This window comes from Prionailurus bengalensis, chromosome A2 (genome assembly GCF_016509475.1).
Source record: "Prionailurus bengalensis isolate Pbe53 chromosome A2, Fcat_Pben_1.1_paternal_pri, whole genome shotgun sequence".
In the NCBI taxonomy this organism is placed as follows: domain Eukaryota; kingdom Metazoa; phylum Chordata; class Mammalia; order Carnivora; family Felidae; genus Prionailurus; species Prionailurus bengalensis.
Window position 1 is genome coordinate 125,189,414 of NC_057348.1, and position 20,807 is coordinate 125,210,220.

General features: G+C 35.3%; 1 protein-coding gene across 1 annotated transcript in view; it reads right to left on the bottom strand.

Moving 5' to 3' along the window:
• DPY19L2 (dpy-19 like 2) overlaps window positions 1–20,807 on the bottom strand; it is a 98,525-nt gene that overhangs the window by 40,938 nt on the left and 36,780 nt on the right. The window contains exons 10-12 of the mRNA XM_043589242.1: window positions 10,899–10,976; window positions 9,968–10,054; window positions 3,243–3,302 (exon numbers count right to left, since the gene is read on the bottom strand). Of these exons, the coding sequence (XP_043445177.1) occupies window positions 3,243–3,302; window positions 9,968–10,054; window positions 10,899–10,976 (225 nt within the window). The remainder of the gene's footprint in view (window positions 1–3,242; window positions 3,303–9,967; window positions 10,055–10,898; window positions 10,977–20,807) is intronic.

Consider the following 20,807-nt stretch of genomic DNA (forward strand, 5'->3'; position numbering starts at 1 on the left):
AAAACAGTGTAGAAGCATTTTCAAGACACTCAAGAAAGTGGGAACCAAGAACTTTATATCTAGACCATCTGTCATTCAGGTATAAAGATTACAGAAAAACAGTTTCAAGTATGCAATAATTGAGGGAACAACTTTCCTGAATATAGAAAGTTAAAAATGAAAGAGAAATGTGTAATGAAATATGTAGAGAAATTGTAAATACAAAAAATAATATAACATTTACAACATAAATAAAAATCTTCAAATTCTCACAAAGCGGTGTTTGACCTGTGCTATACAAAGATGTACTGAAACAGATTCAAAAACGTGACAATGAAACAGCGGCAAAAATGTACCAAAGCTAATAAGAAACTCAAGCTTATAATCCTATCATCACTAAGTTTCACACCAAAAAGCATTAGATATGGAAATTATTTTGACACTAAAAGACACAATTCATGAAAAAAATATAATTAAGTATGAATATCTATGTACTGCAACCATCCTTATAAAACAGAAGTTACTGGATCTTCAAGGAGAAACAGAAACACACTAATATTAAAAGACTTAAATACACTTTTTCAATACAAGAGAGGTCAGTGGGCAAATAATACATAAAGATATAAAAGACCAAAACATTTAAAAATAAATTTCGTGGATAAATTTATCAAAATATGTCTTGCTAATAAAGGATACACCTTCATCAAGCACACATAAAATATTCACAAAAAAATGTTCATCCATTAGGTCACAGAGAAAGCATCCAGTAGGTCCACAAACTAAAAATGTAATCTTCTATCATCGTGATGTAATAAAACTAGAAATTAATAACAAAGAAGAAAAAAAGGTCCTTCCCTCCTGGAAATTAACAAACTTACTATTAAAACAGGTCTTAAGTGAAAGAGAAACAAAAATTTTTTTTTTCAAATATGATCATGAAAATTACATATTAGGAATGAAGAAAGTCATGTAAAACAATGATCAGAAGAAAATCCATGGCCTCAAAAACTCATATCAATAAAAATGAGAGAAAAAATAAATTAATTAAAATTTGATTCAAACATCTAGCTACATAATAAGCCAAGAGGAAACACGTGAAAAGAAAAACACAAGAATAGTACATTACATTTACTCCTTTATGTATCCATTTTCTTTTTCTTTTCTTTTTTTTTTTTAATTTCTTCCTGATGTTCTAAGATTCCTTCTGGTCATTTAGTTTCTGCCTCAAGAACTTCCATTTACTATTCTTTAAGGGTTGCTCTGCTAGCAACAAATTCTCTTAGTTTTCCTTCATCTGAGAATGTCTTTTATTTCCCCTACAGTCCTAAAAGACACTATCCCTGGACATTTAATTTGCAGTTGACAATTCTTTCAGCATTTGACAAATGTTACGCCATCTCCTTCTGGCCCCATAGTTTCAGGCTAATGTAATCTGAATCAGTTTTGCCCTATAGGCAACATGTCATTTCTCTCTGCCTGCTTTTCAGATTTTTTGTCTTTAGTTTTCAGAAATTTAATTATGATGTGTCTTGGCATGGATATTGTTGGGCTTATCCTACTCGGGATTCACTCCATTTCTTGACTCTGTAGATTTATGTCTTTTACCAAATTTGGAAAGTCTTCAGCCATTACATTTTCAAAATTTTTCAGCCCCACTCTCTTTTACCTCTCCTTGTGGAATTTCAATGATACAAATATTAGATGTATGTATGCATATGTATCTATATCGGTCTAGAAGTATGGGTCTAGAAGCAAGGAAACAGTGTAGCAATGAGAACACTCAGCATTCAGACCTGGGCTTCTAAATACCATATGGAGTAAGATATGCAATATAATCTTTATTCCACAGGTATGAAAGAATTACTTGGAATAGTAAAACACCAAGTTTTTTTGGGAGGAAGAAAAAGTGTTAGTTCACAAAATATCTTTGCTTTTCCTTTTTGCCTTTTATGGGGAAAAAGCCATAAAAGGCCAGAATATCCTTTGTATTGTTTAGATAACTAAAACTTATTTCTCCCCTTTGCAAAAGACTGACATCAATTCTGTCAGCTTTAAAAAATAAATGTTTTGAACATTAATTATATCTCAACTTTTTTCTCCTTAGATGTTTGTTTCTTTGAATTCTTGACTTGAAAGCTTAATTTTTACTCTTTCCAGTCTAAAACTGAAAAGAAGAGAATAGATCTCAGTACAACTTTGGCAGAATTTCCTAAATGTCCATGGATGTTATTCTGTTTGTTGCCATTTTTCAACAGTTTGTAATAGAAATTTTGACTTTGAGTTCAGTTATTAAATGAAGATCTTTGAATTTTCCATCAATTTCCTGGCTTCATCTTGGAAAAAACTGCTAATTTTTGTGAACCAAAAAAATCATATATTAGAAGAGTCATATCATCCACTAATTCAAGTGCACAAATATTTCTATATTTTCACCATTAGAGAAAGCCTCCAGTAGCGAGTAACTGGCAACTCAATACACTTTGTCCTTTTGCATTCTGAGTAGAAATCTACCTTATCTTACCATAACTTCTCCAGCTTTCCCTATTAATATATCATATGTAATCACATAGTTCTTCAATATGGCAGGTTTTACTTTTTCATAGGTGTACATCTACATCAAAGATCAAGAGATAAAAAAGGAGTGTCACCTGTCCAATATTACGAGAATTAGTAATTGTAGTGTCTACCTAACAGCATACTGAGTTTACTTGGAAACAAAACACACAAACATAGAATTAACGTGGGCCATCCATTTGCATATGTGGGAAGAAGTCAAAAGAAGATTAGGTGGTGTCTGAGTTGATACAGGAAGGGGCTGGGAGACTGTAGGGAAAATGTGACAGGGACAAAAACAATAGTCTAACATGGGAAGCAGAAGAACAGATAGATGATAGACAGATGTAGAGAAAAGAAAAACAGAAAGTGGGGGCAGGACTACAGGCTGAGTTATTTTGAAGAGAAGGTTAGTAAATCTAAAGGGAGAAACTCAAGGCAAAAAAAATTTTTTTAGAAAGCAAGGCAGTAAGGGTATATACAGCAGGGTGAAAAGTAAAGGAAGAGAGGCGTGAGAGTGGTACTGAAATACATGAACTCGTTTCTGATAATGACTTGTAGATGTCACTAAGGACTATTTCTTGCCCCATATCAGTAGGTATTTATAAGATTTATTGACTATAAGTCATTCGAGTTTTAAAGTATACTGTCTGTATTCAGTTTATAGAAATAAAAAGTTCGAAGAAATGCTTAAAAATGTTGAATCTTACCCAAAAGTTGAGTTCAGACACTCCCAATCTTTGAATTTGATTTCTCTTTAGAATTATCACCTAAAATGCACATGATATAAAATTAAACAATTAAATAAAATTGACATTTTATATGAATGATACATTTTAAAAATTACCCAGCCACCCCCTTCCATCTTGGCTATCACCAGTCATTTTCCTTCTTAACTGTTGGTTTTTCAAAATTTGGACATGGCAAATTTCCTTTTAGTGACAGCTCAATGCTTTATTCCCAGCAAGTTGCTTCTAGAATCAAGTTAATTCCTCACTGAATTAGCTATGATGCCTTGTGCAGGTTACTCCCCTGAGGGTGTGGGTTGTTTGTGGGAGGTGTGTCCATGCAAGGATATATGTTAAGTCGCCCAGCAAAATTAGTGGTCTAAAATAACATGAAAATCCTTCCTCCCCAAATTCCTAAGTAAAATATTTTTAAATTTTTAAAAAATGGCTAACTGGGCGCGCCTAGGTGGCTCAGTCATTTAAGCGTCTGACTTTGGCTCAGGTCATGATCTCACGGTTTGTGAGTGTGAGCCTCGCATTAGGCTGTCTGCAGTCAGCACAGAGCCTGATTAGGATCCTCTGTCTTCTCTCTTTCTCTCTCCTTCTCCCCCATTTGCATGCTCTCTCTCACTCTTTCTCTCTCAAATAAACAAACAGTTAAGAGGTACCTGGGGGTGGGAAGCACACAGTTGTGGAAAAACAGATGCTGTTAGAACCGGAAATTTATTTAGATGAAGGGGACTGGGGAGAAGTGCTCTAGAGTGACTGTGGGTGCTGGACGCCAGGCATTGTGCCGTGTGGGTTGAATATTGTAGTGGGATGAAATAAAAATAAAAACAAAATATTAAAAACATACCTAACTGAACTTATAAGAAAGGAAATGAATTTTCTAGGTGCCAGAGAAAGCAGATGACTTTAAAAAACAAACATGTAGGAGAAAACTTAGGGCAGTCTTCAAGAAGGACTGCAGAATAAAGTTGCAACAATGGGCTTACATCAAAAGCAGAAAAGGGCCTGGGGCTATGGAAGGTAAGAAATTGGACTTGAGACATGTATAAAGCTGGGGTCCTCAAAAATCATACCCTTCAGTGCTATCAACTAAATGTTTATGTCCCCCACCAAATGCATGTGCTGAAACCCTAATCCTCACTCTGAAGTGACAGATGAAACCTTTGGGAGGTAATTAGACCATGATGGCAGAGCCCTCATGAATGGGACTAGTGCTACTATTTTTTTTTAATTTTTTTACATTTATTTATTTTTGATAAACAGAGTGAGACAAAGTGTGAGCGGGGAAGGGGCAGAGAGAGAGGGAGACACAGAATCCAAAGCAGGCTCCAGGCTCCGAGCAAACGGTTACCAAAGAGCCTGATGTGGGGCTTGAACCCACAAACTGTGAGATCATGACCTGAGCCGAAGTCAGATGCTTAACCAACTGAGCCACCCAGGTGCCCCAGGACTAGCGCTTTTATAAGAAGAGACATGGGAGAGATGTCTGTCTCTTGACCATGTGAGAATATAGTGAAGGCATCTGTAAATCAAAAAGAGAGCCCTCACCAAGAAACAAATTGGCTGGTATCTTGATCTTGGACTTCCTACCCTCTAGAACTGTGAAAAATAAATTTCTGTCTATAGTATTTTTACTATAGCAACCCAAACTGACAAAGATACTCAAGGACTAGGAATACTCCTCCTGCCATTGCTACAAGCTCACAAGGTATTTGTTTGAGTTTGGGGTGGGAAGAAAAAGCTTCCTATAAGAAACCGAAATCGTAGGCCTCTGTGTTACTTAGATTTGGAGTAGAATTTTGCAGCATCTAGTTAGCTCAAGGTGAGCCAGGATTCCTGAGCTTCCAACAACAGAAAATATAAATGTACCAAATTATACACTGCAACCTGTTTGTAAGTGCAAAATATAGGAAACAACCTAGATGCCCAGACATAGGACAGTATTTGAATTATCTACAGAACATACCCAGTGAAGTATGTACTATGAAACTATATAAAGCATGAAGAAGATCTCTATGACATTATAAGGAATTGTATCCAGGATAGGTTGTTGCATGATATATACAATAGGCTGATAAACCAAAGTGCAGAAGACTATCTAAGTATTCTACCTTTCATGTAAGTAAGAGGAGATATGATAAATATATATGTGTGTGTGTGTGTGTGTATATATATATATATATATATATATATATATATAAAATATTTATTAGTGTAAAAAAGAAAAAACAACTAAATGGGAAAACCAGAAAACCAATGAGATATCTTACAGGAAAGGCAGGACAAAGGTGAAAAGAAAACTGGAGAGAAAAGGTAGAGGGAATGAGGGGGAGTGACATTTTCTGAGTACAACTTTTTATGTATTTCTTATTCTTAGAAACATGATAATAGTTCACCCCAAAAATAAAGTAAGTAATTAAAATCAATCAGGATGGAACTACTGCTTCTGGTCAAGTTGATGTAACAGGAATCACACATACTCTCCCATCTGAAATAACTAAACTCAAGCAAAATAGATTATAAGAGACTACTGTGAACAGTTATATAGTAACAAATTGATTACATAGAAGACACACATTCCTAGAAGCAAACAATCTACCAAGACAGAATCATACAGAAACAGAAACTCTAAGCATACCTATAATTAGTAAGAATATTGAACAAATAATCAAAAACCTCACAACAAAGAAAAAAATCAAAGACCAGATGGCTTTATTGATGAATCCTACCAAACATTTAAAGAAAAACTAATGTCAATCCTTCTCAAACTGTTTCAAAAACTGCAGAGGAGGGATACTTCCAAACATATTTCTTAAGGCCAGCATGACCCTGATACCAAAGCCAGACAAGGACACTGAGAAAACTTACAGACCAATATCCTTGATGAACATAAATGGAAAAATTCTTAACAAAATACAAGCAAATCGCATTTAACAGCACACATTAAGAGGACCATTCACCATGATTAAGTGAGATCTTGCAATGCTAGGATGGTTCAACATATGCAAATCAGTTAATGTAACATGCTACATTAACAGAATGAGGGATTAAAAATCACAAGATCATCTCAATAGATGTAGGGAAAGCATTTGGAAAAAATTAGTGTCCTATCATGATAAAAACTCTCAACAAACTAGGAATAGAGGGAGATTACCTCAACACAATAAAGGCCATATTTAAAAATCCCACAGCTAACATCATACTGAATGGTGAAAAACTGTAAGCTTTTACTTTAACATCAGGAAGAAGGCAAGGTTGCCAACTTTCACCATTTCTATTCAACATAGTACTGGAAGTCCTAGCTACAGCAATTAAGCAAGAAAAGGAAATAAAAGGCATAAAAAATTGGAAAGGAAGATGTAAAATTATCTCTGTTTGCAGATGATGTGATTTTCTACATAGAAAACACACACACACACTTGGAATAAATAAATTCTGCAAAGAAGCACAACACACAATCAACATGCAAAAATGTTTTGTATTTCTACACACTAAAAATGAAAACTCTGAAAAGGAAATTAAGAAAATAATCCCATTTGTAATTGTAATAGCTTCTGAAAAAAAGTATTAAGAATAAACTCAAACAGGTAAAAGACTTAATACATTGAAAACTACAAAACATTGCTGAAAGAAACTGAAGATACAAATTTAAAGATAGTATTTATCTTATTTCACAGAGCATGATGCCCCCAAAGTCCAACAATGTGGTTAAAAATGGCAGGGGGGCACCTGGGTGGCTCAGTCAGTTAAGCATCCAACCCTTGATTTCAGCTCAGATCACGATCTCACATTAGGTCATGATCTTATGGGTTCATGAGATGGAGCCCCACAAGGGCTCTATGCTGAGAGCACAGAGCCTGCCTGGGATTCTCTCTCTCCTTCTCTGCTCCTCTCCTACATGTACACATTATCTTCTCTCTCTTTCTCTCAAAATAAATAAATATTTTTTAAAATGTCAGGAAAACCTTACATATTTACCTTTAGCTACTATTGCATGTGCCCTTCGTTTGTGTAGAGCCAGACTGACATCTAATATATTATTTCTTCCATCTGAAGGACTCCCCTTCAACATTTGTTTTAGTGAAAATGTGCTGATCATAAAGTCTTTGTGTTCATTTTGAAGGATATATTTGCTGGGTATATAATTACAAATTCCCAATGTTTTTTTTTCTTTAAGTATTTTATAAAGATGTTGCTTGACTATCTTACTGCTTGCATTATTTTTCTTATGAAAAATCTTTTGACATCCTTACCCTCTGTTCTTCTACATTTAATAGGTCTTATTTCTCTGGCTGTTCTTAAGATTTTCTCTTTATCACTAGTTTTGAGCAATTTGATTATCATGTGCCTTATTTAGCTTTCTCTCAGTTTCTTGTACTGAGATTCAACAAGATTTTTCATATCTCAGTTGGTAATTTTCATCAAATTGGAAAAGTTTTGGCCATTATTTCTTCAAATATTTTTCTACCTCATCCCAACTTCCCTCATTTGGACATGTACTTTATTTTCCTATATGAACTGTAAGTGAGGGATTGATATATCACCATTTTGCAATCCCTATTTAATTAGTGGATCTGGTACTAAGCATTGATGGCTGCCGCCATAAAAAGAGAGGCACCAGATATTATGTGCCTCCTGCTAAAAAACAATACTATGGACTTGCCAAAGGAATCAAATCTGAACCTGTCCAAGTTTTAGATCTAATTATTAATATACAGTTGACCCTGAAACAACACAGGTTTGAACTGCATGTGTCAACTAAAATTTTTTGGTAAGTACAGTACAGTACTGTAAATGTATTCTCTCTTCCTATGATTACCTTAATAACACTTTCTTTCCTCTAGAGCTTACTTTAAGAATACAGTACATAAGACACATAACATACAAAATACATGTTAATTGACTACTTATGTTATCAGCAAGGCGTCCAGTCAACATTAGTTACCAGTAGTTAAGTTTTTGGGGAATCAAAATTATATGTGGACTTTTAATTGCATGGGGATTTAACATCCCTAGTCCTTGCACTGTTCGAGGATAAACTGTATTATAAATAAAGAAGGCAAAGGAAGACGTAAAATCACCCAATGAGGATTCAAAGAGCAAAACCTAGACCACAGCACCTTCCTGTGCTGCGTTCAATGACCTGAATTCTTAACAAATAAATTTCTTGGAAACAAAACCAGGAAGATATATAGAAAAGCTGTAGGTAAAAATAGAAAATTAATTGATGAAACTATAAATGAAAGCTAGGAGTAATTACCATAATCAAGACAGCTATTCCTGCTTTAGAGCAGTGCAAGGGAGTTATAATTGGGCAGGACACACAGAGGGCTTCTAGAATGGTTAGACAAGTTCTAATTTTGACTTGACGGCAGCTTAAGTTACTTTGTCAAATAACAGTTCATTAATCAGTATTTATCACTACTAGTCAGTACTAAGTACATAAAACATTTGTTTTATGTAGTTTTCTACACGTGTGCTATATTTCAAAACAAAATGCTTTCATAAAAAGGGGTAGATGATTACAAGTACTTTACTTGTAAAGTAATACAAGTAAAAATACTTTTTTTTACAATATTTTACTTGTATATTTGACAATATTTTACAAGTATATTTTACAATTTTTTACTTGTATATTTTACAAGTAAAAATACTTTACTTGTAAAGTAATTTACTTGTCAGTAATACTGACAAAATTTGACAAAATGCTGAAAGGTTTTTGGGGAGAGAGAAAAAGTAGGGATTACTTATTTGGGGGGAAAAAGAGGCTGGGGACCAAAATATTAAAATATAGGGGAAATCCCAAGAGCCCATCTATGTACCATATGTGGAAAAGTGCCACATTTTGGTATTACTGTGGTTCATATCATTTCTAATCATTACAAAAAGAGAATACCCCAATAACATTCCAGTGGAGGAAAACACTCCATGCTCTGGCTCATGAATATTAGAAGTGTGACTCTAAAGTAATAAAACGAATTTACTGAACCACCCTTCCAAATACATAATCCAAATGAGTGTTATCCCATGAAAGTAAGTCACATGCATTATTCTCATCATGTTGCCATTGCTTAAAACAGTCTGAAACTCCTCTTTCTAAACTGCCTTCAGAGATAAATTTTTTTCCAGAGATAATTTATGGTGTAAGAAAATCAGTCTAATTACTTTATTGTCACACCATATTTTGATCAAGATCTATATTACCCAAGACCTAATCACCCACCTTGTTCACAAGACTTTGGTCATTTCCAAAAATTAAATCCACCCTTGAAAGATGAAGATTTGCCACCATTGAGGATATTCAAAAGAATGTGCCACCATCTGTGTCTGTGAAGGCATTTCAGAGGAGTTCAAAAATGCTTTGGGCAACGGCAGTGTCACTGCAATAACTAGTGTACTAAACTGACATAGAAAGAAATAACTAATTTTTATCATAGATGGCATATTTTTAAAGTAAGTCTTATTAGCTTATGATTGTTTTTAAAATATTTACTTGGGCATTGCCTTAAAGAGGTAAATTTTGGATTGTATTCATTTTTCAAGGATAAGATAGACAGAAAGCATTATTTGGGAAACAGTTTTTCATGTGAGCAATAATTCGGGAAGGGCACTATTTATTCTCCTAAGCTTGTATCACATGGGTAAACCTACTATTTGACAGGTAAAAACAAATCTTCAGGAGCTTAGCAAACACTTACCCATGTCATTAACAAAGATGATGAATAATAAGAAGATAAATACATTGGATTTCCAAACATCAACACAAAACAAAGGAGAACTGAAATCTGAAAATTGAGGAAAAGAAACATCTGTTTTATTGTGATTAGATAAACAGCATGATGCATACTTTGTCTACAGGCATAGTCACTTCTAATACAAATGTTATATGCATAAAAAAGATTGATAAATACATAAGTAGATCTTGGTCAAATGATAATAGAATTTCAACACACTGATAGGTTTTAAGTATTTTCAACACCATAAATTATATACAGGAGAATTTCATTTTATTTCTCTATTTGCTACTTGCTATAAAGAAAACAGAAAAAACACTATTGTTTCTATTGATTCAATGATGGAATAATATAGTAAGAAAGACTATAATAAGAATATAGAAAGAATATAGTAAGAAAGTAAGTATTAATTTTCTAATCTTATTTTTGTTGGACTACTTGAAGATTTCCATAACTAACAAGGCCATATTTTATTTTCTTAGCTGAAGTACATATATATATATATATATATATATATATATATATATATATTTAGAAAGTAAGATTTTAAAAATGCAAAAACATAAAATTTACAGGGTCATATTAATGCAAAGTGCTAAAAATCTCAGATCTCAGGGAGAAAAGGCAGTTTCAAAAGTAATGATAATAATAAATAAAACATTAAAAATGTTTAAAGTTTCACAGAACATAAAACATCTATAGTTGATAGAGTGTAATCTATCTGATGTTATAGATATAGATATATAATAGTATAATCTTTCCTTCTGGATAATATCAACATCATATACATTAAATACTACTTGGAGGAGGTACCCCCATAAAATAGAGTCAGTTCTGTTTTATCAACCCTGAAATCTTATTTTAATATTTGACTTATAAATGTTAAAAATATTACCATGTTCATATAAATGATCTTCTGAAATTTGTTTGGCTCAATATACCCCACAACATACATGGGAAATAATGAAGCTATCTGAAATAAAAATAGCAAAAAAGCAAAAGTGAAAACAAGCAGAAAACAAACACTTAACTACCTATAAGTAAATATAAGAGTTTATTTCCAATAATGATAATCAAAATAATTTGAACCAACATTATCATTAAGAACTAGAATAGCTAGAAAAAATATTTCAAAACCTGTATGAAAGCCACACATCATTAACAAAGCAAAAAAGAATTAGGAAGTTAAAACCAGAGAAGAGATGGAAACCTAGTGATGAGTGTGACATTTTGGGTTGCTTTTATCCCAGACGTAGCTGCCAATTCCAACAGAAGCAGATTCTAATAGAGGTAGTTGAAAGATCTCAATGGACTCAGTACTCAGAGCCCACAAAGAACGAGATCCTCACTAAGTCCCCAAGTTTTGCTTTGGGATATAAGAGAGAAGCAGAAGTCAAGCAGCCCTCAGAAAGATGGAAGTCCACCTTTGAATCAGCTCATTCTCTCATTGTATGAGGGTGACTGAAGATTGGTAGTGCCTTTATCTGCCTAGTGGAACAAATTTCAATCTTCTCTGGAAGAAGTTAATATCAACCTAGTCCCAAAGTAACTCTGTGATTGTTCATGTACAATATCCAATACCGCATCAAAACCAACCAGATATAGGAGATATCTATTATCACTATGATAATAGAAACAGATATATAAAGAATCTACTTTATGGGTCAGTAAACTTTTTACGTAAAAAGCAGCTAGTAAATGTGTTATGCTTTGTGGGCCATGTACAGTCTCTGTTGTATATTCTTCATCTATTTTTTTTTCTTTAATAACACTTTTAAAAATGTAAAAACCACTCAGCTTGTAAACTACTCAAAAACATGTCTGGCATCATCAGAAATAGACTTTCTTTTTGATATGTGGAAGGAAATAACAGATAAAATTGAGACTTCCTGGGGTGCATGGGTGGCTCACTTGGTTAAGCATCTGACTTAATAGCTCAGGTCAGGATCTCACGGTTTGTGGGTTAGAGCCCACATCAGCTCTGTGCTGACAGTGCGGAGGCTGCTTGGGATTCTCTCTCTCTGCTCCTCTCCCACTCGTGCTCTCTCTCTCTTTCTCTCTCTCTCAAAATAAATAAACTTTAAAAATTTTTCAAATTTCCAAGAGTTCTGAAAGCCATAATAGAAATTGAAATATATAAACTGATTACATAAATAATATGTAAATATGTAAATATATTTATTACATAAATATTACACAAATTTATATGTAATATAAATATTAGAATAATCAATATTAAGAAAGATGGATTTATTTATTTTTTTAACATTTTTATTTATTTTTGAGACAGGGAGAGACAGAGCATGAACAGGGGAGGATCAGAGAGAGGGCGACACAGAATCTGAAACACGCTCCAGGATCTGAGCTGTCAGCCCAGAGCCCGACGAGGGGCTCAAACTCACGGACCGCGAGATCATGACCTGAGCTGAAGTCGGCCGCTCAACCAACTGAGCCACGCAGGTGCCCCAAGAAAGATGGATTTAAAAGCAGGTTAAATACAACCAAAGAAGTGATAAATTCGAAGGTAGGTCAGAAGAAAACATTTAGAAAAAAGAATGACAAAGGGATGAAATATATATGAAAGAATATAATAGATACAGAACATACAGTGTAAAGGTCTAATATATTCTACTTTATATCTCAGAAAAGGATATAGGAATGAAATAAAAACTATATTTAAAGAGATTATATCGGAGAAATTCCAAACATTTACAGAAAAAATCAAGCATCGATTTATAAAGTATTACAAATCCCCAACAAGGGATAAATTAAAACAAACAAAAACTTGACCACACTTGGCATATCATGGTCAAAACTGCTCGAAACCAAAGGCAAAGAGAAAAATTCTTTAAAAATCTGGACACTAACTGACTTTAAGACTTACTATAAAGTTGCAGTAATCAAGACAGCATGATATTGGAAAAATAACAGACAAATTAATCAATGCAATAAAATAGAAAGCCCAGAGACAGATCTATGCAATTATAGGCAACTGAAGCTTGACAAAGAAGCAAAGATAATTAAGTAGGGAAATGAAAGTCTTGTCAACAAATGGGGCTGGAAGACTTGGACGTTCATACACACACAAAAAAATGAACCTAGACCTAGACCTTACATCTCTCCAAAAAAATTAACTCAAAATGGATCTTAGGGGGGGTGCCTGGGTGGCTCAGTCGGTTAAGGGTCCGACTTCGGCTCAGGTCATGATCTCGCGGTTTTTGAGTTTGAGCCCTGCATTGGGCTCTGTGCTGACAGCTCAGAGCCGGGATCCTCCTTCAGATTCTGTGTCTCCCTCTCTCTGCCCCTCCCCTGCTCACACTCTGTCTCTCTGTCTCACAATAAATAAACATTAAAAAAAAAATGGATCTTAGGCCTAAATTTAAAACGCAGACTATAAAACATCCAAAAGATAACATAAGGAGAAAATCTAGGTGACTCTGAGAATGAGTTTTTAGATATAAAACCAAAAGCATGACCCATGAAAAAAATTCATAAATTGAACATTCTTAAAATTAAAAACCTCAGTTCTGCAAAGACACCATTAAGAAAATTAAAAAACAAGGAAGAGACTGTGACAAAATCTTTGCAAAACCCATGTTGATAAAGGTCTGGTATGCAAAATATATTTAGAACTCTTAAAATTCAGAAATAAGAAAACCCAATTTATTTTTTTTTTAATTTTTTTTTAATGTTTATCTATTTTTGAGAGAGACACAGAATCCAAAGCAGACTCCAGGCTCTGAGCTGTCAGCACAGAGCCCAATATGGGGCTCGAACTCAAGGGACCGTGAGATCATGATCTGACTTGAAGTCGGGACACTCAACTGACTGAGCCACCCAGGTGCCCAGAGAAAAACGCAGTTTAAAAATGGGCAAAAGATCCAAACAATTACCTTATCAAATAACATATACAGATGGCAAATAAGCACATATAAAAATGGTAACTGTAAATTAAAGCAATAAGGACATACTGCTATGCACCTGTAAGAATGGCTGAAATCCAAAAACCCGATAAAACTGGCAGTTTCTTACAAAACTAAACATAGTCTTACAATACAATCCACCAATCACACTCCTGAGTATGTACCCAATTGTGTTACATTCTTATATGCATACAAAATTCACACAAATGTTTCTAGAATCACCCAAGACTGGAAGCAACCACAATGTCCTTCAAAAGGTGAATGGACAAACAAACTGTGTAAATCTGTACACTGAAATATCATTCAGCAGTATAAAAAAATGAGCTATCCAGTCATGAAAAGACATGGAGAAACTTAAATGCATATTGCTAACTGGAAGAAGCTAAGGTGAAAAGGCAACGTGCTCTATGATTCCAACTACATGACATTTTATTTTGGTTATACTTTATTCAATTAAAGATTGCAGAACTCTAGTGCAAAGTACAGTATTACCATTGCTTATATTTTAGAGGATGGTATTCACAGTCATTATTATGACTGAGCCCAGGAATTCTTTAGTTTGGGCCTTTGAACAGAAAAGTCCCATGCAATTTAACACTCAGTAGTAAAGAGGTTAAGAGTTCATTGTATGTACAATTTCAAAAAAAATTTGTAAACACAGAAACAATGAGTAATTCATTCAAGAGTGCCAAGGAGATGTTTGTGTTAAACAAAGCTGAAGATGGTAATACTTTCAAGTACTAAACAATTTACCTGAATACAGTTTTCCAGTGCTTTGTCATACCTTAGCTACTTAGAGCTTCAAATACGTTTGTTTGTTTTTTTTAGAGACAATCCTATAAATTTAAATCCTATCAATGGATACTAGAGTACCAATGCTATCTCCACCCTAAAGGTACTTACTTGGTAGTGTGGAAAAAAAGGCAAGGATACAAATAGCTCAGCAAACCTCTTTTCAACACATTATCAAGTGCCTCATAAAACAGAAGGCGACCATCAAAACTCACAGTTCAAGAATGCATAAATTATTACAAGTTTATTCTATAAGTCAACATCCAGAATTTGGGAGTTTGAGGCTAATATCTTACTGTCAAAGCCTTTGTCATTTCTTGTTCTCTCAGCCTAAATACCTTACTACCCACCTCCTCCCCCAGAAGAGATAAGACAGGTGAATGTAGTTCCAAGCAATATACCAGGTAATGGATAATCAGAACTTAACTAGACTTAAGAATTTTACCCTTTTTATTATGGTTAGAATCTCTACTAAGGAACCCCTATTTTTTCCAGATTTATTAAGATGTAACTAACTCACAACATTATGTAAGTTTAAGGTGTACAACATGTTGATTTGACACACCTATATATTATAACAGGATTAGCACTTCAGTGTTAGCAAATATCTCCCTCCATTATGTCACCAAATTCCCATTTCATTTTTGTAGTAAGAACATTTAAGATCTACTCTCCTGGCAACTTTCAAGTATATAAAACAATATTGTTAATTGTAATCACTCTACTGTGTATTAGATCTCCCAAATTCATTCATCTTCCAATTGCAAGTTTGTGTTCTTTGAACAATATCTCCCTGTCTCCCACCCCCACATACTGGTAACCACCATTCAACTCTACTAGCTTGGCTGTTTTTGTTTCCACATATAAATGGTATCATACAGTATTTGTTGTTCTCTGCCTGACATATCTCACTTAGCACAAGGCCCTCAAGGTCCATCTATGTTGGCACAAATGGCAGGATTTTCTTCTTTCTCATAGCAGAATATTCCACTGTGTGTGTGTGTGTGTGTGTGTGTGTGTGTGTGTGTGTGTGTGTATCCCACCTTCTTTATCCATTCATGTGTTGAAAGTCACTTAGGTTTTTTCCACATCTTGGCTATTGTGAATAATGCTGTAACAAACATGGAAATTTAAATATCTCTTGGATAATCTCTTTTCATTTCCTTTGGATATACACCTAGAAATGGAATTGCTGGATCATATAATAGCTCTATTTTTAATTACATGGAGAGCCTCCAAACTCTTCCATAGTGGTTGCACCAATTTCAATTCACACCAACAGAGCATAAGCATTCACTCCATTTCTACTACATCCTCTCCAACACTAATTATCTCTTATCTTTTTATGTTCATCTCTTATCAGATGTATAGACAAGTAACATTGCATCAAACTAAAAAGCTTCTGCACAGCAAAGGAAACAATCAACAAAGTAAAAAGGCAATCTATAGAATGGGAGAAAATATTTGCAGACCATATATCTGATAAAAGATTAATATCCAAAATACTTATTACTAAACAAAACCTCCTAATACTCTAGGGAAAAACTAATAATGCTATTAAAAAATGGGCAAAGGCTTGAACAGGTATTTACCCAAAGATATGCAAATGGATAATATATATACAAAAAAATGCTCAATGTCACTAATTATCAGTGAAATACAAATCAAAACCACAATGGTACGTTATCTCACACCCATTAGGATGGTTATTATCAACAACCAGGCAACAAGTATTAATGAGGATACGGAAAAAAGGGAACTCTTTCACACAGTTCACACGGTTGATACATATGCAAAATTGTATGGCTGCTATGGAAAACTGTATGAAGGTTCCTCAACAAATAAAAAATAGAATTATCATATAATCCAGCAATCACACTTCTAGGTATTTATCTTAAAGAATTGAAAACAGGGAGGAGCCAAGATGGCAGAACAGCATGGAAGTTTTTTGTATGTCTCGCATCCATGAGACACAGCCAGAACAACACTAAACCATCCTACACACCTAGAAAACTGACTGGAGGATTAACACAACAATCTGCACAACCTGAACCACAGAATTCAGCAGGTAAATGGCGTAGAGAAGTGAACTTAGGGAGCAAGAAGGTGCAGGGAGGAGGGTGCTTTTGTGAGCGGAGAGAGGATGGAGACTGGGGCGGGGGAGTGGGGGCGGGGAAGTATATGGGAAAAGCACCCCTCCCCAAAAGCAGCTGGAGAGAAACTGGAAAATTGGAAATAGCCACAGAGACTAAACTAAAAAGAGAGAAAGGAGAAAGGAGAAGGTTTAAATTCCATTAAGACTGTAAACAAGGGGAGTGCAAAGTCTGCAACTCCACAGCTCAATACCAGCAGTGCTCTGGTGGGAAGGGCGAATCCCCAGGAACTGAGTGGGGTCCGGGAGGTTCCCAGACCACACGGGGAAAAGCGGTTCCACTGCTGGAAGGACATTTGGTGGAGACTGTTGAAGCCACCTGGTCCCAGCAGACCCCAGAAAACCACATTCGCTGGTGCTGGAACAAGGTCATTAAGGGTGAAGCCTGGTGCCAGATGTGTGGTGTGATTTTCCATAATCCCTGAAACGCTGCCTACTACACTATCTCGTGAACTTTTTTCTGGGGCAGGCTGGCACCTGGCCGCAGCCTCAGAGCATTGGCAGCAGCAGGGTCCTGCAAGCGTTCCTGGGTGCAGCTGGCATTCGGCCATTGCTCGGTGAGACCCTCTTGCAAAGGGCTGGAGACTTCAACACCCCACTCACAGCAGTGAGCAGATCATCTAATCAAAAAAGGAAAATATGGTTTTGAATGACACACTGGACCAGGTGGACTTAACAGATATATTCAGAACATTCCATCCTAAAGCAACAGAATATACATTCTTCTCCAATGCCCATGGAACGTTCTCCAGAATAAACCATATACTGGGACACAGATCAGCCCTAAGTAAGTACAAAAAGATTGAGATCATACCGTGCATATTTTCAGACCACAATGCTATGAAACTCGAAATCAACCACAAAAAAAAATTTGGACAGGTAACAAATACTTGGAGACTGAAGAACATCCTACTGAAGAATGAATGGGCAAACCAAGAAGTTAAAGATGAAATTAAAAAGTATATGGAAGCGAATGAAAATGATAACACTACAACCCAAAACCTCTGGCATGTAGCAAAGGCAGTCATAAGAGGAAAGTATATAGCAATCCAGGCCTTCCTAAAGAAGGAAGAAAGATCTCAGATACACAACCTAATCTTATGCCTTAAGGAGCTCGAAAAAGAACAGCAAATAAGACCCAAAACCAGCAGAAGGCAGGAAATAATAAAGATTAGAGCAGAAATTAATGCTATCGAAACCAAGAAAACAGTAGAACAGATTAATGAAACTAGAAGCTGGTTCTTTGAAAGAATTAACAAAATTGACAAACCACTAGCCAGTTTGATCAAAAAGAAAAAGGACCCAAATAAATAAAATCAAGAAAGAAAGTGGACAGATCACAACCAACACAACAGAAATAAACACAATAATAAGAGAAGATTATGAGCAATTATAGGCCAATAAAATGGGCAATCTGGAAGAAATGGACAAATTCCTAGAAACATATACACTATCAAAACTGAAACAGGAAGAAACAAAATTTGAACAGACCCATAACCAGTAAGGAAATCGAATTAGTAATCAAAAATCTCCCAAAAAACAAGAGTCCAGGGCCAGATGGCTTTCCAGGGGAATTCTATCTACCAAACATTTAAGGAAGAATTAACACCTATTCTCTTGAAGCTGTTCCAACAAATAGAAATGGAAGGAAAACTTCCAAACTCTTTCTACGAAGCCAGCATTACCTTGATTACAAAACCAGACAGAGACCACACTAAAAAGGAGAACTATAGACCAATTTCCCTGATGAACATGGATGCAGAAATCCTCAATAATATATTAGCCAACCAGATCCAACAATACATTAAAAAAATTATTCACCATGACTAAGTGGGATTTATACCTGGGATGCAGGGCTGGTTCAATATCTGCAAAACAATTAATGTGATTCATCACATCAATAAAAGAAAGGACAAGAACCATATGATCCTCTCAATAAATGCAGAGAAAGCACTGGACAAAATACAGCATCCTTTCTTGATAAAAACCCTCAAGAAAGTAGGGACAGAAGGATAAGGTCAGGAACAAGATAGGGATGTCCACTCTTGCCACTTTTATTCAACATAGTATTGGAAGTCTTAGCCTCTGCAATCAGACAACACAAAGAAATAAAAGGCATCCAAATCAGCCAGGAGGAGGTCAAAATTTCACTCTTTGCAGATGACATGATACTCTATATGGAAAACCCAAAAGATTCCACCAAAAACTGCTATAATTGATTCATGAATTCAGCAAAGTTGCAGGATATAAAATCAACGCACAGAAATCAGTTGCATTCCTATACACCAATAATGAAGTGAGAGAAAGAGAAATCAAGGAATCGATCCCATTTACAGTTGCACGAAAACCCATAAAATACCTAGGAATAAATCTAACCAAGGAGATAAAAAAAATCTATACATTGAAAACTACAGAAAGCTTATGAAAGAAATTGAAGAAGACACCAAAAAATGGAAAAAGATTCCATGCTCCTGGATAGGAAGAACAAATATTGTTAAAATGTCGATACAATCCAAAGCAATCTACATATCCGATGCAATCCCTAACAAAATAATACCAGCATTCTTCACAGAGCTAGAACAAAGAATCCTAAAATTTGTATGAAACCAGAAAAGACCCCGCATAGCCAAAGCAATCTTGAAAAAGAAAACCAAAGCAGGAGGCATCATAATCCCAGACTTCAAGCTATACTACAAAACTGTAATCATCAAGACAGTATGTTACTGGCATAAGAACAGACACTCAGATCAATGGAATAGAATAGAGAACCCAGAAATGGACCCACAAACATATGGCCAACTAATTTTTGACAAAGCAGAAAAGAATATCCAAGACAGTCTCTTCAGCAAGTGGTGCTGGGAAAACTGGACAGCGACATGCAGAAGAATGAACCTGGACTACTTTCTTACACCATACACAAAAATAAACTCAAAATGGTGAAAGACCTAAATGTAAGACAGAAAGCCATCAAAATCCTTGAGGAGAAAGCAGGCAAAAACCTTTTTGATCTTGCCCGCAGCAACTTCTTACTCAACACGCCTCCGGAGGCAAGGGAAACAAAAGCAAAAATGAACTACTGGGACCTCATCAAAATAAAAAGCTTCTGCACAGCAAAGGAAACAATCAGCAAAACTAAAAGGCAACCGACAGAATGGGAGAAGATATTTGCAAATGACATATCAGATAAAGGGTTAGTATCCAAAATCTATAAAGAACTTACCAAACTCAACACCCAAAAAACAAAAAATCCAGTGAAGAAATGGGCAAAAGACATGAACAGACACTTCTCCAAAGAAGACATCCAGATGGCCAACCGACACATGAAAAAATGCTCAACATCACTCATCATCAGGGAAATACAAATCAAAACCACAAGGAGATATCACCTTACACCTGTCAGAATGGCTAACATTAACAACTCAGGCAACAACAGATGTTGGCGAGGATGTGGAGAAAGAGGATCTCTTTTGCATTGTTGGTGGGAATGCAAGCTGGAGCAGCCATTCTGGAAAACAGTATGGAGGTTCCTCAAAAAACTAAAAATAGAACTACCTTACGACCCAGCAATTGAACTACTAGGCATTTATCCCAGGGATACAGGGGTGCTGTTTCAAAGGGGCACATGCACCCCCACGTGTATAGCAGCACTGTCAACAATACCCAAAGTATGGAAAGAGCCCAAATGTCCATCGATGGATGAATGGATAAAGAAGGCGTGGTATATATATACAATGAAGTATTACTCGGCAATGAAAAAGAATGAAATCTTGCCATTTGCAACTACGTGGATGGAACTGGAGGGTATTATGCTAAGTGAAATTAGTCAGAGAAAGAAAAAAATCATATGACTTCACTCATATGAGGACTTTAAGAGACAAAACAGATGAACATAAGGGAAGGGAAACAAAAGTAATATAAAAACAGGGAGGGGGACAAA